We start from the raw sequence: 17906 nt of genomic DNA, 5'->3' as shown, positions 1-17906 counted from the left end.
ATGACTACTTTTGTTTTAGCCACGTTATATTTCTAGTGATGATGCACATGAATGACTACTTTTGTTTTAGCCACGTTATATTTCTAGTGACGATGCACATGAATAACTACTTTTGTTTTAGCCATGTTATATTTCAAGTGATGATGCACGTGAATGACTACTTTTGTTTTAGCCACGTTAAATTTCAAGTGATGATGCACAAGAATGATTACTTTTGTTTTAGCCACGTTATATTTCTAGTGACGATGCACATGAATGACTACTTTTGTTTTAGCCACGTTATATTTCAAGTGACGATGCACATGAATGACTACTTTTGTTTTAGCCACGTTATATTTGAAGTGATGATGCACATGAATGACTACTTTTGTTTTAGCCACGTTATATTTCTAGTGATGATGCACATGAATGACTACTTTTGTTTTAGCCACGTTATATTTCTAGTGACGATGCACATGAATGACTACTTTTGTTTTAGCTACGTTATATTTTAAGTGATGATGCACATGAATGACTACTTTTGTTTTAGCCACGTTATATTTCTAGTGACGATGCACATGAATGACTACTTTTGTTTTAGCCACGTTATATTTCAAGTGATGATGCACAAGAATGACTACTTTTGTTTTAGCCACGTTATATTTCTAGTGATGATGCACATGAATGACTACTTTTGTTTTAGCCACGTTATATTTCAAGTGATGATGCACATGAATGACTACTTTTGTTTTAGCCACGTTATATTTCTAGTGACGATGCACATGAATGACTACTTTTGTTTTAGCCACGTTATATTTCAAGTGACGATGCACATGAATGACTACTTTTGTTTTAGCCACGTTATATTTCTAGTGATGATGCACATGAATGACTACTTTTGTTTTAGCCACGTTATATTTCAAGTGACGATGCACATGAATGACTACTTTTGTTTTAGCCACGTTATATTTCTAGTGACGATGCACATGAATGACTACTTTTGTTTTAGCCACGTTATATTTCAAGTGATGATGCACATGAATGACTACTTTTGTTTTAGCCACGTTATATTTCTAGTGATGATGCACATGAATGACTACTTTTGTTTTAGCCACGTTATATTTCTAGTGACGATGCACATGAATGACTACTTTTGTTTTAGCTACGTTATATTTCAAGTGACGATGCACATGAATGACTACTTTTGTTTTAGCCACGTTGTATTTCAAGTGATGATGCACAAGAATGACTACTTTTGTTTTAGCCACGTTATATTTCTAGTGATGATGCACATGAATGACTACTTTTGTTTTAGCTACGTTATATTTCAAGTGACGATGCACATGAATGACTACTTTTGTTTTAGCCACGTTATATTTCAAGTGATGATGCACAAGAATGACTACTTTTGTTTTAGCCACGTTATATTTCTAGTGATGATGCACATGAATGACTACTTTTGTTTTAGCCACGTTATATTTCAAGTGATGATGCCCATGAATGACTACTTTTGTTTTAGCCATGTTATATTTCAAGTGATGATGCACATGAATGACTACTTTTGTTTTAGCCACGTTATATTTCTAGTGATGATGCACATGAATGACTACTTTTGTTTTAGCCACGTTATATTTCTAGTGACGATGCACATGAATGACTACTTTTGTTTTAGCCACGTTATATTTCAAGTGATGATGCACAAGAATGACTACTTTTGTTTTAGCCACGTTATATTTCTAGTGATGATGCACATGAATGACTACTTTTGTTTTAGCCACGTTATATTTCAAGTGATGATGCACATGAATGACTACTTTTGTTTTAGCCACGTTATATTTCAAGTGATGATGCACAAGAATGACTACTTTTGTTTTAGCCACGTTATATTTCAAGTGACGATGCACATGAATGACTACTTTTGTTTTAGCCATGTTATATTTCAAGTGACGATGCACATGAATGACTACTTTTGTTTTAGCCACGTTATATTTCAAGTGATGATGCACATGAATGACTACTTTTGTTTTAGCCACGTTATATTTCTAGTGATGATGCACATGAATGACTACTTTTGTTTTAGCCACGTTATATTTCTAGTGACGATGCACATGAATGACTACTTTTGTTTTAGCTACGTTATATTTCAAGTGACGATGCACATGAATGACTACTTTTGTTTTAGCCACGTTATATTTCTAGTGATGATGCACATGAATGACTACTTTTGTTTTAGCCACGTTATATTTCAAGTGATGATGCGCATGAATGACTACTTTTGTTTTAGCCACGTTATATTTCAAGTGATGATGCCCATGTATGACTACTTTTGTTTTAGCCACATTATATTTCAAGTGATGATGCACAAGAATGACTACTTTTGTTTTAGCCACGTTATATTTCTAGTGACGATGCACATGAATGACTACTTTTGTTTTAGCCACGTTATATTTCAAGTGATGATGCCCATGAATGACTACTTTTGTTTTAGCCACGTTATATTTCTAGTGATGATGCACATGAATGACTACTTTTGTTTTAGCCACGTTATATTTCAAGTGATGATGCACATGAATGACTACTTTTGTTTTAGCCACGTTATATTTCAAGTGATGATGCCCATGAATGACTACTTTTGTTTTAGCCACATTATATGTCAAGCGATGATGCACAAGAATGACTACTTTTGTTTTAGCCACGTTATATTTCTAGTGACGATGCACATGAATGACTACTTTTGTTTTAGCCACGTTATATTTCAAGTGATGATGCACATGAATGACTACTTTTGTTTTAGCCACGTTATATTTCAAGTGATGATGCACAAGAATGACTACTTTTGTTTTAGCCACGTTATATTTCTAGTGATGATGCACATGAATGACTACTTTTGTTTTAGCCACGTTATATTTCAAGTGATGATGCACATGAATGACTACTTTTGTTTTAGCCACGTTATATTTCAAGTGATGATGCACAAGAATGACTACTTTTGTTTTAGCCACATTATATTTCTAGTGATGATGCACATGAATAACTACTTTTGTTTTAGCCACGTTATATTTCAAGTGATAATGCACATGAATGACTACTTTTGTTTTAGCCACGTTATATTTCAAGTGATGATGCACATGAATGACTACTAAGGGGCGGCGTGGCAAAGTTGGTAGAGTGGCTGTGTCAGCAATCAGAGGGTTGCTGGTTACTGGGGTTCAATCCCCACCTTCTACCATCCTAGTCACGTCCGTTGTGTCCTTGGGCAAGACACTTCACCCTTGCTCCTGATGGCTGCTGGTTAGCGCCTTGTATGGCAGCTCCCGCCATCAGTGTGTGAATGTGTGTGTGAATGGGTGAATGTGGAAATACTGTCAAAGCGCTTTGAGTACCTTAAAGGTAGAAAAGCGCTATACAAGTATAACCCATTTATCATTTATTTATTATTATTTACTTTTGTTTTAGCCACGTTATATTTCTAGTGATGATGCACATGAATGACTACTTTTGTTTTAGCCATGTTATATTTCAAGTGACGATGCACATGAATGACTACTTTTGTTTTAGCCACATTATATTTCAAGTGACGATGCACATGAATGATTACTTTTGTTTTAGCCACGTTATATTTCTAGTGATGATGCACATGAATGACTACTTTTGTTTTAGCCACGTTATATTTCAAGTGATGATGCGCATGAATGACTACTTTGGTTTTAGCCACGTTATATTTTCTAGTGATGATGCACATGAATGACTACTTTTGTTTTAGCCACGTTATATTTCTAGTGATGATGCACGTGAATGACTACTTTTGTTTTAGCCACATTATATTTCAAGTGATGATGCGCATGAATGACTACTTTTGTTTTAGCCACGTTATATTTCAAATGCACTCTTTTTGCATGATGCGTGATTTTTTTCGTGTACTAAAATTACCGTGGAGAAAATCAACATTTTGCTGCAACGCTAATACAATTTTGAGTCATTCAGATGAGTTAATTAATTAATTAATTAATCATGATGATGGATTAATCGCCATTAACGCGTTCATTTTCACAGCTCTGTATCGAGGCTGGAATACAACACAATTCCACTTTTTCAATTCCACTGCTGTTCATACCCGCAGAATTAGCAAAGCAACATTAGCATGTGTAAAGTTCCAAAATGTATTTGATTTATAAAAAAAGACTAATGATTTTTGAAACATAGATGAATAAGAATCTTGATTCGGAAGTGAATCGTTTTTTTTTTTGTGCAGCCATAATAATTACGTTTACATTTTAATCACGATGAGGGATTTAATCTGCATTTTTTCACAGTTTGTGTCAAAGCTGTCATACAACATTTATTCCAAATAATCCACTTTGTACCTTGTTTTTTGGTGGGGTATATGATGCAGATATGCATAAATATTGCATATTTTGCGTGTTCCTGTCTATTTTATTTTTTTGAAAGGTCATAAAAAATGCTGTCTAAAGACTTAAAACTATATTTCACATTTATATTTTTACACTGGTTGTCTCGAAGATGGCCTAAAAACGTTGACAAAAATGATTCTTTAAAAAAAAATTAAAAAAATTTGAAAATTCGGGATAATTAAGAATCGCGATTCAGATGTAAATTGTTTTTTTTTTTGTGCATCCCAGAAAATACTAGTGATGGGTAAATGATACAGGTGCACAAAATAATCGATTCACATTCGAATCTCGATTCTTATTCCTTCCGATTCTAAAATGGATTCTAGATCGATTCATAATTTTCAAAAATGATGGATCATTAATTCCTGATTTTTGATTTAGATTCATAAATTGATTCATGAATCTAAATCGATTTAGATTAATTAAAATCTATTTTTAATATATATTTTTTATAAAAAAATATATTTTTCAATAATTATTTTATTTTTAAATAAAACATGTATTTTTTTAATATAAAAATATAGTTTTTAATGTAAAAAAATATAGTTTTTAATAACAATTATTTTTTTATTAATAAATATATTTTAATAAAAAATAGTTTGACAAATTATATTCCAAAAATTTCACTTCATACCTTGTTTTTTGGTGGGGGTATATAGGGCAAATATGGATAAATATTGCATATTTTGCGTGTTCCTGACAATTTTATTTTTCAAAAGGTCAAATAAAAACTATTGTCTTAAGACTTCATCGAAAGTTTAAGAAAAAAATATATTTCACATTGAGAGGGACCATTTTGGGGCCAAAGGGTGAATAAGGGCTAGAAAATCTATTTCTGGTTGCATGGAGTCGGCCTAAAAACGTTGTTGAAAAAAAAATTCTTATAACAAATATAAAAAATTATGGATTTTTGAAAATTATGAATCGATTTAGAATCGGGATAATTAAGAATTACGATTTTCGTGTGCATCCCAGAAAAATACTAGTGATGGGTAAATGATACAGGGGCACAAAGTAATCGATTCACATTCGAATCGCGATTCTTATATATTCCCATTGCAAATCGATTCATAATTTTCAAAAATGAAGAATCGATTTAGATGAATGAATTAATCCAAATCGTAAATTAATCGATTTATGATTTAGATTCATAAATCAAAGTCATAAATCGATTTAGATTTATGAATCTCAATCTATTTAGATTCATAAATTGATTCATTAATCGATTTATGATTCATAAAAATATTTTTAATATGTTTTATTAAAAAATAGATTTAATAAAAACATATTTTTAATAAAACAATGTTTTAATAAAAATATCTATATTTTATTAAAAAAATATTTGTAATAAATAAATATTTTTTTATCTTTTTAAAAATTTAAACTCATGAAGAAAAAAATATATATATATTTTTTAAAATAAAATATATTTTTTAAATTAAATTGTTTTATTTTTTTATTTAAAAACATATATCTTTTAATATTTATTAGAAATACATTTTTTATTTTAAAACAATTCCAAAAAATATATATATATATTTTTGAAAATGTAATGTTTTGAAAAACAATATATATATATTATTTTTTGTACATTTAATAATAGCATATATATATATTTTTTTTTTTTCAAATATTTTTATTGAATTTTGCAGACAGTACAGTGTGATGGATCATGGCAACAGCAAGTTGAGGTATCTGCACATTTTACAATATGTAACATAATAAACCCCACCCCTTACAATACCCACCCACTTAACTCCAAGGTAATTGTCACCTACTGCCCACAACAAATATAGACACACATGAATATATGCAAACTTAGATTCAATCTAACAAAATATATTAAAGATAAATAAGAGAATAGATAAGGTAAAATAAATAAATAAATACTACATAAGATATACAATAAAATATAAATAGCATATATTTTTTAATAAAAAATATATTTTAACGAAAAATATATTTTTTATTAAAAATATATATTTAATATGTAATTTTTTTATATGAAAAAAAAAAAAAAATAAAAAAAAAAAAAAATATATATATATATATATATATATACATTTTCATAACATTTAATTTTTTAAAAATATGTTTTTAGGTCATCTCCATGCAGCCAGAAGGACCTTTTCTAACCTGTAACCTGTTTTTCATTATAATTATTATACCAAATAATACATTGCAAGAATCGCTTTGAATCTAGAATCGATTCTGAATCGAATCCTTGAATGGGAATCGTATGAAATCATGATGTGGCACAACGACCCAACACACTTTGAGGAAGAAGTGATGCCTGCAGATGAAACAGAAAACGTGCACAAAAAAAGAAGCGCACGTGTTCGCCCGCCTGGTTAAAGTGAAAGTCCTCATTAATTAATGACTCGTTTAGAGCTGTGGTTTTATTTTTAGACGCTTCTGTCGCGTCGCTCAATTAATGCGATTGGGAAGTACACAAATAATAGCACTTGTATTCTAAATGCTTGTCAGAAGATTGAGATTAAAGCCACTTCATCAGCATATCTTATTGATGGTGACTTTCCTGGTTTTGTGCAGCTGGACGCTTTGAAACAGCAGAATTCCAAATACCAGGAGGACCTCAGTCTGTCCCAGGAGCAGCAGCACCTCCTGCGCAGGGAAATGTGAGTCTCACTCAACTGCAGAGAGGGCCGGGCCTCCCTTAGACCAGGGGACTTTTTATCTGCAATGGAACCTTTTCAAGTGGGATGAAAAAGTAGGGAGCTTTACAGATGCCATGTACACACACACACACACACACACACACACACACACACACACACCGCCCCCTGGTGGTGCCAGCTGGCATTACACATAAATACAGTGACCGCGTGACCTTTCGCTCCATATAGCAGCAAAATGTTCGAAACAGCTGGCAGTGTGATGCAATAACAAAAATAATAATAATGAAAATATTTTAAAATGGTTAAATAATTTAAATTAGTGAGTTCCATCGAAGGTGTTTCTAACATGGACCATTTGAAGAGAAAATAGGATTTAACGGTGAAGTTCTGTTCTGCCCTGACGTTCGCTTTATTTTTAGCGCGTGTGTGTGTGTGTGTGTGCGCGCACGTTTTCCTTCCGCAGCTCAAGCTGTGATGTCATCGCTCCAGATGGGACGTGATTGGTTGTATTGTCCTGACATGAAGACAACACTTCCTGTTTGCATCACAGCTGTTATGTAATCGCTGAGCGTGTCCTCCTTGCAGCGCCTGGCTATGACATCACCGCGTGTGTGTGTGTGTGTGTGTTCGTGTGTGTGCGCGCGCTGATGTGGAATCAATGCGGCTTTGTCGCGGCAAAGAGAACAGCTGTGCTCAGACGTGCGTTAAAGCGACAGAGGCTACTACTTCCTGTCCCTTGTCAGCGGCGCCAAGACTGTTCCTCTTTAAGCTAAGCATCTCCATCCTGGTGGGAAATATTGTTTTGTTTCCCCCACAGGGAATCGTGGAGATGATCTGTTCCAGGGTCAAACTGCGGCCGCCAGGCAATGATTTAAACATTCATATTTGTCACACCCATGTTCAAGTTCAAACACTGATGACATCTATTAAACAAGACAAGAAGCAAGGAATCAAACAGAGACAGAGTTAAATTTTGCTCAATTGAGGAGAAACGTCTGGGCTGTACTCCTGTACAGTCTCCCAACACGCTCTGACGAAAGATTGTACGCCTCTTTTATTTGGACTTTCCCTGATTACATGGCAACAGCTGTTTCTAAGGGAGAGGGGTCGTAAACAGCCATCGCCTTTGTTACAAAACAGCTCAAAGAAAAGGTCGCCTGTAGGGGAGTCTGGTCCTGACTCAAAGTCACGGGACTCGACGTAATGTGACGTGACGTGATAGTGTAATGGGACTTTACGCAACGTGACAAAAATGTAACGAAATGTGACGCAACGTGATGTGACATAACGGGATCTAATGTAACGGGACTCAACAAAGCGACTTTACATAACGCAACACGATGTAACGCAATGTGACATGACGTAATGTAACATAACGAATCGTGACGTAATGTAAAGCGACAAAACGTAATGCAACATGACGTAACAACGGGACCTAATGTAACGAGACTTAACATAACGCGATGCGATGCAACGTGACGTGACATGGCGTACTGTAACAATGTCATGCGACTCAAAGTCACGGGACTTGATGTAACACGACGTAACGTGACGTGACGTAACGTGATAGTGTAATGGGACTTTACGCAACGTGACAAAACGTAACGTGACGTAATATAAGGAATCGTGACGTAATGTAACGTGGCGTAACATAATGTGACAAAATGTAACGTGATACATAACGGGACCTAATGTAACGAGACTCAACAAAGCGACTTAACAACGCAACGTGATGTGACATGACATAATGTAACATAACGAATCGTGACGTAATGTAAAGCGACAAAACGTAATGCAACATGACGTAACAACGGGACCTAATGTAACGAGAGTTAACAACGGGACCAAATGTAACGAGACTTCACATAACGCGATGCAATGTAACGTGACGTGACATGGCATACTGTAGCAATGTCATGCGACTCAAAGTCACGGGATTTTACGCAACGTGACGTGATAGTGTAATGGGAGTTTACGCAACGTGACAAAACGTAACGTGACGTAATATAATGAATCGCGACGTAATGTAACGTGGCGTAACATAATGTGACAAAACGTAGCGTTATGTGACGTAATGTAACGTGATGTGACATGACGGGACCTAATGTAACGAGACTCAACAAAGCGACTTAACATAACGCAACGCGATGTGACAATAACGTAATGTAACATAACGAATTGAGACGTAATGTAAAGCAACAAAACGTAACGTAATGTGACAAAACGTAATGCAACATGACGTAACAACGGGACCTAATGTAACGAGACTTAAAATAATGCGATGTAACGTGACGTGACATGGCGTACTGTAACAATGTCATGTGACTCAAAGTCACGGCACTCGACGTAACACGACGTGACGTAACGTGATAGTGTAATGGGACTTTACGCAACATGACAAAACGTAACGTGACGTAATATAATGAATCACGACGTAATGTAACGTGGCGTAACACAATGTGACAAAACGTAGCGTTATGTGACGTAATGTAACGTGATGTGACATAACGGGACCTAATGTAATGAGACTCAACAAAGCGACTTAACATAACGCAACGCGATGTGACAATAACGTAATGTAACATAACGAATTCAGACGTAATGTAAAGCGACAAAACGTAACGTAATGTGACAAAACGTAATGCACCATGACGTAACAACGGGACCTAATGTAACGAGACTTAAAATAATGCGATGTAACGTGACGTGACATGGCGTACTGTAACAATGTCATGTGACTCAAAGTCACGGCACTCGACGTAACACGACGTAACGTAACGTGATAGTGTAATGGGACTTTACGCAACATGACAAAACGTAACGTGACGTAATATAATGAATCACGATGTAATGTAACGTGGCGTAACACAATGTGACAAAACGTAGCGTTATGTGACGTAATGTAACGTGATGTGACATAACGGGACCTAATGTAATGAGACTCAACAAAGCGACTTAACATAACGCAACGCGATGTGACAATAACGTAATGTAACATAACGAATTCGGACGTAATGTAAAGCGACAAAACGTAACGTAATGTGACAAAACGTAATGCACCATGACGTAACAACGGGACCTAATGTAACGAGACTTCACATAACGCAATGCGATGTATGTAACGTGACGTGACGTGACATGGCATACTGTAACAATGTCATGCGACTCAAAGTCACCAGACTTGACGTAACGTGACGTGACATGGTGTACTGTAACAATGTCATGTGACTCATAGTCACGGGACTCGACGTGACGTGACATGGTGTACTGTAACAATGTCATGCGACTCAAAGTCACAGGACTCGACGTGACGTAACGTGATAGTGTAATGGGACTTTACGTAACGTGACAAATTGTAATGTATTGTAACATGCCGTAACATAATGTGACAAAACGTAATGTAATGCGACGTAACGCAACGTGATGTGACATGACGGGACCTAATGTAACGGGACTCAACAAAGCGACTTAACATAACGCAACGCGATGTAATGTAATGTAACATGACGAATCGTGATGTAACGTAATGCGACAACATAATGCAACATGACGTAACAACGGGACCTAATGTAACGAGACTTCACATAACGCGATGCGATGTAACGTGACGTGACATGGCGTACTGTAACAATGTCATGCGACTCAAAGTCACGGGACTTGACGTAACGTGACGTGATAGTGTAATGGGACAAAACGTAACGTGACGTAATACAATGAATCGTAACGTAATGTAACGTGGCGTCGCATAATGTGACAAAACGTAACGTAATGTTACGTGATGTGTCATGACGGGACCTAATGTAATGACTCAACAAAGTGACTTAACATAACGCAACGCGATGTAATGTAATGTAACATGACGAATCGTGACGTAATGTAAAGCGACAACACGTGACGTAATGTGACAAAACGTAATGCAGCATGACGTAACAACGGGACCTAATGTAACGAGACTTAACATAACGCAACGCGATGTGACAATAACGTAATGTAACATAACAAATTCAGACGTAATGTAAAGCGAAAAAACGTAACGTAATGTGACAAAACGTAATGCACCATGACGTAACAACGGGACCTAATGTAACGAGACTTCACATAACGCGATGCGATGTATGTAACGCGACGTGACATGGCGTACTGTAACAATGTCATGCGACTCAAAGTCATCAGACTTGACGTAACGTGACGTGACATGGCGTACTGTAACAATGTCATGCGACTCATAGTCACGGGACTCGACGTGACGTGACATGGTGTACTGTAACAATGTCATGCGACTCAAAGTCACGGGACTCGACGTGACGTAACGTGATAGTGTAATGGGACTTTACGCAACGTGACAAATTGTAATGTGACGCAATGTAACGTGCCGTAACGTAATGTAACATGCTGTAACATAATGTGACAAAACGTAATGTAATGCGACGTAACGCAACGTGATGTGACATGACGGGACCTAATGTAACGAGACTCAACAAAGCGACTTAACATAAAGCAACGCGATGTAATGTAATGTAACATGGCGAATCGTGATGTAACGTAATGCGACAACGTAATGCAACATGACGTAACAACGGGACCTAATGTAACGAGACTTCACATAACGCGATGCGATGTAACGTGACGTGACATGGCGTACTGTAACAATGTCATGCGACTCAAAGTCACGGGACTTGACGTAACGTGACGTGATAGTGTAATGGGACAAAACGTAACGTGACGTAATATAATGAATCGTAACGTAATGTAACGTGGCGTCGCATAATGTGACAAAACGTAACGTAATGTTACGTGATGTGACATGACCTAATGTAACGAGACTCAACAAAGTGACTTAACATAACGCAACGCGATGTAATGTAATGTAACATGACGAATCGTGACGTAATGTAAAGCGACAACACGTGACGTAATGTGACAAAACGTAATGCAGCATGACGTAACAGCGGGACCTAATGTAACGAGACTTAACATAACGCAACGCGATGTGACAATAACGTAATGTAACATAACGAATTCAGACGTAATGTAAAGCGACAAAACGTAACGTAATGTGACAAAACGTAATGCACCATGACGTAACAACGGGACCTAATGTAACGAGACTTCACATGGCGTACTGTAACAATGTCATGCGACTCAAAGTCACGGGACTTGACGTAACGTGACGTGATGTAACGTGATAGTGTAATGGGACTTTACGCAACGTGACAAAAACGTAACGTAAGACGACTTCACGACTGTGTGGAGAACAAAGTCCGCTGTGTGCTACTTTGCATACGTCAATATTATAATCAAGCCAACTGAGCAAAATGGCCGCTAACAAGGGAAAGTATGCACCTTTATCCAGATCTGCACCAAACTGCCAGTATGGTGTCTGACAGGAAGTCTGGGTCTCAATAGATGCGTGTACCTAATGAAGTGTCCACATGACGACGGTCATTGAACGCATCATTCTGCTGCCCCCCCCGCAGAGAGAAAATGTCCAATCAGGACTCGGAGCGACGGGACTCGGACAAAGACCGCGAGCTGGAGACGCTGCGGAACGAGGTGCGTGTGCACGCGGCGCCATGACGACGATGATGATGATGAAATCGTCAGATTAAATGCGGTGACTCCGCCCCTCGCCAGGTGGCCGTGCTGCGAGGCGAGAAGGCGGTGGCCGAGACGCTGCAGTCGGCCGTGGAGACGCTGGAGCGGGACAAGGCGCAGCTGCAGGAGCGCGTCCGCAGGCTGGCGGCACGCTCGGCCTCGGAAGACAGCGGCGGGCTGGAGGCGGAGCTCTCAGGTGAGGAGACCTCCGCGTCCTGGCGAGAACGTGTCATTGTGTCTTTTTGCTGCTGACGCGCCCCCTTTCCACGCAGGCGAGGCGGCGCTGGAGCAGCTGAGGGAGGAGAAGGAGTTTGCGGAGGGCCAGGTGACGCCATCTTGACAGGAAGCTGTGCAACAGAAGTGTTTAGGTGACATGTTGGATGTGTCTCCTTCATCAGATCAACTTCCTCAATAGCGTCATCGTGGACCTGCAGCGCAAGAACGAAGAACTGAAGGTCAAACTGAAGAAGTTGGCCTTGGCAGAGTTCAACGGGAACGACGACGGGTGAGAAGCAAACACAGCAAACGTTCAGTCACGTTACTTTTTGTAACCTTACGTTCAGTCACGTGATAGTATGTAACGTTACTTTTTGTAACGTTACGTTCAGTCACGTGATAGTATGTAACGTTATGTTTAGTCACGTGATAGTATGTAACGTTACTTTTTGTAACCTTACGTTCAGTCACGTGATAGTATGTAACGTTACTTTTTGTAACGTTACGTTCAGTCACGTGATAGTATGTAACGTTACGTTCAGTCACGTGATAGTATGTAACGTTACTTTTTGTAACGTTACGTTCAGTCACGTGATAGTATGTAACGTTACTTTTTGTAATGTTACGTTCAGTCACGTGATAGTATGTAACGTTATGTTTAGTCACGTGATAGTATGTAATGTTACTTTTTGTAACATTACATACTATCATGTGATAGTATGTAACGTTATGTTCAGTCACGTGATAGTATGTAACGTTACGTTCAGTCACGTTACATTCCGTCACGTGATAGTATGTAACGCTACGCTCAGTCACGTGATGGTATGTAACGTTACGCTCAGTCACGTGATAGTATGTAACGTTACGTTCAGTCACGTTACTTTTTGTAACGTTACATTCAGTCATGTGATAGTATGTAACGTTACGCTCAGTCACGTGATAGTATGTAACGTTACGTTCAGTCACGTGATAGTATGTAATGTTACGTTCAGTCACGTAACTATTTGTAACGTTACGTTCAGTCACGTAACTTTTTCAAACGTTACGTTGAGTCACGTAACTTTTTGTAACGTTACGTTCAGTCACGTGATAGTATGTAACGTTACGTTCAGTCACGTTACTTTTTGTAACGTTACATTCAGTCACGTGATAGTATGTAACGTTATGTTCAGTCACGTGATAGTATGTAACGTTACGTTCAGTCACGTGATAGTATGTAACGTTACGTTCAGTCGCGTGATAGTATGTAACCTTACGTTCAGTCACGTGATAGTATGTAACGTTACATTCAGTCACGTGATAGTATGTAACCTTACGTTCAGTCACGTGATAGTATGTAACCTTACGTTCAGTCACGTGATAGTATGTAACCTTACGTTCAGTCACGTTATAGTATGTAACCTTACGTTCAGTCACGTGATAGTATGTAACCTTGCGTTCAGTCACGTGATAGTATGTAACCTTACGTTCAGTCACGTGATAGTATGTAACCTTACGTTCAGTCACGTTACTTTTTGTAACGTTACGTTCAGTCACGTGATAGTATGTAACCTTACGTTCAGTCACGTGATAGTATGTAACGTTACGTTCAGTCACGTGATAGTATGTAGCGTTACGTTCAGTCACGTGATAGTATGTAACATTACGTTCAGTCAAATGATTGTATGTAACGTTATGTTACGTTCAGTCACGTGATAGTATGCAACGTTACGTTCAGTCACGGGATAGTATGTAACGTTACGTTCAGTCACGTTCAGTACACTAGATTATGTAATGTTACGTTTTATTCAGTCTCGTTACATTCAGTACGCTAGATTTTGTAATGTTACGTTATGTTCAGTCACGTTACGTTCAGTACACAAGATTATGTAACGTTACGTTTTATTCAGTCACGTTATGTTCAGTACGCTAGATTATGTAACGTTAGATTATGTTCAGTCACGTTACATTCAGTCACGTTACATTCAGTAGGCTAGATTATGTAACGTTAAATTATGTTCTGTCACGTTAGATTATATTCAGCCACGTATGTTACATTATGTTAAATCACGTTACATTCAGTACCCTAGATTGTGTAATGTTACGTTATGCTCAGTCACGTTATGTTCAGTACACAAGATTATGTAACGTTAGATTATGTTACGTTATGTTAAATCCCGTTACGTTCAGTACGCTAGATTATGTAACGTTACGTTTTATTCAGTCACGTTATGTTTAGTACGCTAGATTATGTAACGTTAGATTATGTTCAGCCAAGTATGTTACGTTATGTTAAATCCCGTTACGTTCAGTACGCTAGATTATGTAACGTTACGTTTTATTCAGTCACGTTATGTTCAATATGCTAGGTCATGTAACGTTACGTAATGTTCGGTCATGTTACATTCAGTCACGTTACATTAAGTACGCTAGATCATGTAACGTTAGATTATGTTCAGCCACGTATGTTACGTTATGTTAAATCCCGTTACGTTCAGTACGCTAGATTATGTAACGTTACGTTTTATTCAGTCACGTTATGTTCAATATGCTAGGTTATGTAATGTTCAGGCATGTTACATTCAGTTACGTTACATTAAGTACGCTAGATTATGTGATGTTACGTTATGTTCAGTCACGTTAGATTATGTTCAGTCACGTTGCGTTCAGTACGCTAGATTATGTAACGTTACGTTTTATTCAGTCACGTTATGTTCAATATGCTAGGTTATGTAACGTTACGTAATGTTCAGTCATGTTACATTCAGTCACGTTACATTCAGTAGGCTAGATTATGTAACGTTAAATTATGTTTAGTCACGTACGTTACCTTATGTTAAATCATGTTACGTTCAGTACACTAGATTGTGTAACGTTACGTTTTATTCAGTCACGTTATGTTCAATTTGCTAGGTTATGTTCAGTCACGTACGTTACGTTATGGTCAATCACGTTACGTTCAGTACGCTAGATTGAGTAACGTTACTTTCGTTACATCCACTTCTGTTAAGTTCTTTAACATGTCAGAACAAACTAAGAAATTTGAGTGGTGATTTGAAATAAACGTAAGCAGCTCAACGTAGTTTTCTTGGTAACGTGAGTATTTAACGTGTTGTTTCCACCAGCGCGGAGCAGCCGGCGGCGTGCAGGCGCGAGAAGAAGAGCACGCCGCGTCTCTTCTGCGACATCTGCGACTGCTTCGACCGCCACGACACGGAGGATTGTCCCACGCAGGCGCAGAGCCCCGACGCCGTGCCGCACTCCAGTTACCGCGGCAACCGGGCCGACGAGCGGCCGTACTGCGACATCTGCGAGGCGTTCGGCCACGCCACCGAGTCCTGTAACGACGACCAGACCTTCTAGACGTCTCCAAGTATGATAACCACCTTCGTTAGCTGGCGTGTGGCGCCACCTGCTGGAGGCACAAACATTCCGTGTTAACTTCCGACAAAGTAGCGCTTTTAATACTGAAGCAGTACTCCAATTCAACCCACTAAACCCGCTATGCGAGCTAGCTAGCTATTCACGATCTTCCACAGAGTTTTTGCATCGACTCTTTTTCGTAATCACGTTTACATTTGTTTTTTTTAACGGCACTTTTTAACGTAATTTATCCGACAACTTTGACGTTGCTTCAGCGACATAAGCTAGCGTGCGTGTCGTCGTGTTCTACTGTAGCGCCTCTGTCCTTTGCACTTTAAATAAACCACGCTAACTACGAAAATATTAGCCACGACATATCGTTTTCCCAAACTACGTTCTCATTTAGCACAAGACGGGGAATTATCACCGAGCACAGCTGCTTAGCTCATTTTAGCGGCACAACAGCTAGCTAGCTTAGTCGGCAAACAGTTAGCGTAGAAGCTAACAGTTCAAAGGCCAAAATGTTCCGACATACAAAACTTTATTTTGACGTAAAAGCACAACTTCGGGTCGCTTTGGAATCCGTAATGTGAGCGAATAAACGTTCAAAGGTTGTACAAAAATAAACTGCCATGCTAGCTGAGCGAGCAGCCTTGACGTTTACGATGTTATTTTTTTGCTCGATAAGATGTAACGTTACACCGTTTGTTTGTATAGAAACCTCGTGATCTTTCTTACAGTCAATTATTTTGTCTTTGTGGAGCGTTTTATATTCGTGTGTCTCCATGTTTCACATCGTGTTTTCTACGTACAATAAAACGTGTACTCTTCGGACAGGCAACCACACGAAAAACTGTCTCGTCTTCATTTCCGACGTTGTCTAAATTGGTAGCGAGAACGATGCCACTAAAGTTTTCTGCTTAGCATGAAAAAGTAACAAGCAGTAATCACAATAAAAAATAAACCAGGAAAAAAAAAAAATAGAAAAAAGTTGTAATACCATTTTTTTTTTTTTACGACAAAATGTAACACGAGAGTTTTGTGCTTTATTAAAAGTTGTAAGGTTACCAAAATAAAATAGTAATCGGATAAGAATAAAGTTGGAGATTTTTTTGGAAAAAAATTTATATTACAACTTTATTTATTACGATTTTTTTGGATAACGTTACATTTTTAAATATTTCAAGTACTAATCGATATGGAAACAAAAAAAATCTAGTTTTACTCGACATTTTTTCAGAATTTTTTTTATATTACTAGTAAAACTAGATTTTTTTTGTTTTCATTCCGATTAGTATTTGAAATATTTAAAATTGTAACGTTATTGGAAAAATCATAATCCAACAAAAATATGATTGTCACCTTTATTTTACAAATTTTTTGAGAAAAATCTGTTGAAATGTTTTTGTATTCTAATATCCACAACAAACTGTCAGATAAGTCATGAACAGATGAAATTTGTTAAATAGCTTTTTTTTTTTTTTTACAAATCTATTTTTGAGAAAAACGAAGTCATATTATAAAAATTTACTTTTTTTATTTACAGAATATTTCTTACATTTAAAACAGTAAGAATATTTTATAAATATTTGAACAATTCTACTTGCAAATGTCATTTTCAAGAAAAAGTAAATAATTGATATTTCTTGCTTTAATTTAGAGATTTTTTATTTTTTGACAAACACTGACTGACAAAGTCGTAATATTGAAATTTTTGGTTTTC

At 37.3% G+C, this 17906-nt stretch overlaps 1 protein-coding gene across 2 annotated transcripts in view; it reads left to right on the top strand.

Moving 5' to 3' along the window:
* Positions 1–17390, top strand: part of LOC133656318 (CAP-Gly domain-containing linker protein 1-like) — a 60555-nt gene extending 43165 nt beyond the window's left edge. For both annotated transcript variants that reach the window (XM_062057347.1, XM_062057346.1), the window contains 6 exons: positions 6945–7030; positions 12508–12583; positions 12665–12821; positions 12898–12950; positions 13024–13130; positions 15946–17390. In XM_062057347.1, coding sequence (XP_061913331.1) covers positions 6945–7030; positions 12508–12583; positions 12665–12821; positions 12898–12950; positions 13024–13130; positions 15946–16183 — 717 coding nt within the window. In that variant the 3' untranslated portion in view covers positions 16184–17390. The remainder of the gene's footprint in view (positions 1–6944; positions 7031–12507; positions 12584–12664; positions 12822–12897; positions 12951–13023; positions 13131–15945) is intronic.
* The last annotated feature ends 516 nt before the right edge of the window (positions 17391–17906 follow it).

The sequence above is a fragment of the Entelurus aequoreus genome, linkage group LG08, assembly GCF_033978785.1.
Source record: "Entelurus aequoreus isolate RoL-2023_Sb linkage group LG08, RoL_Eaeq_v1.1, whole genome shotgun sequence".
NCBI lineage: Eukaryota > Metazoa > Chordata > Actinopteri > Syngnathiformes > Syngnathidae > Entelurus > Entelurus aequoreus.
Note: the sequence above shows the minus strand (reverse complement) of the source record. Positions and strands in the feature narration are given on the sequence as shown.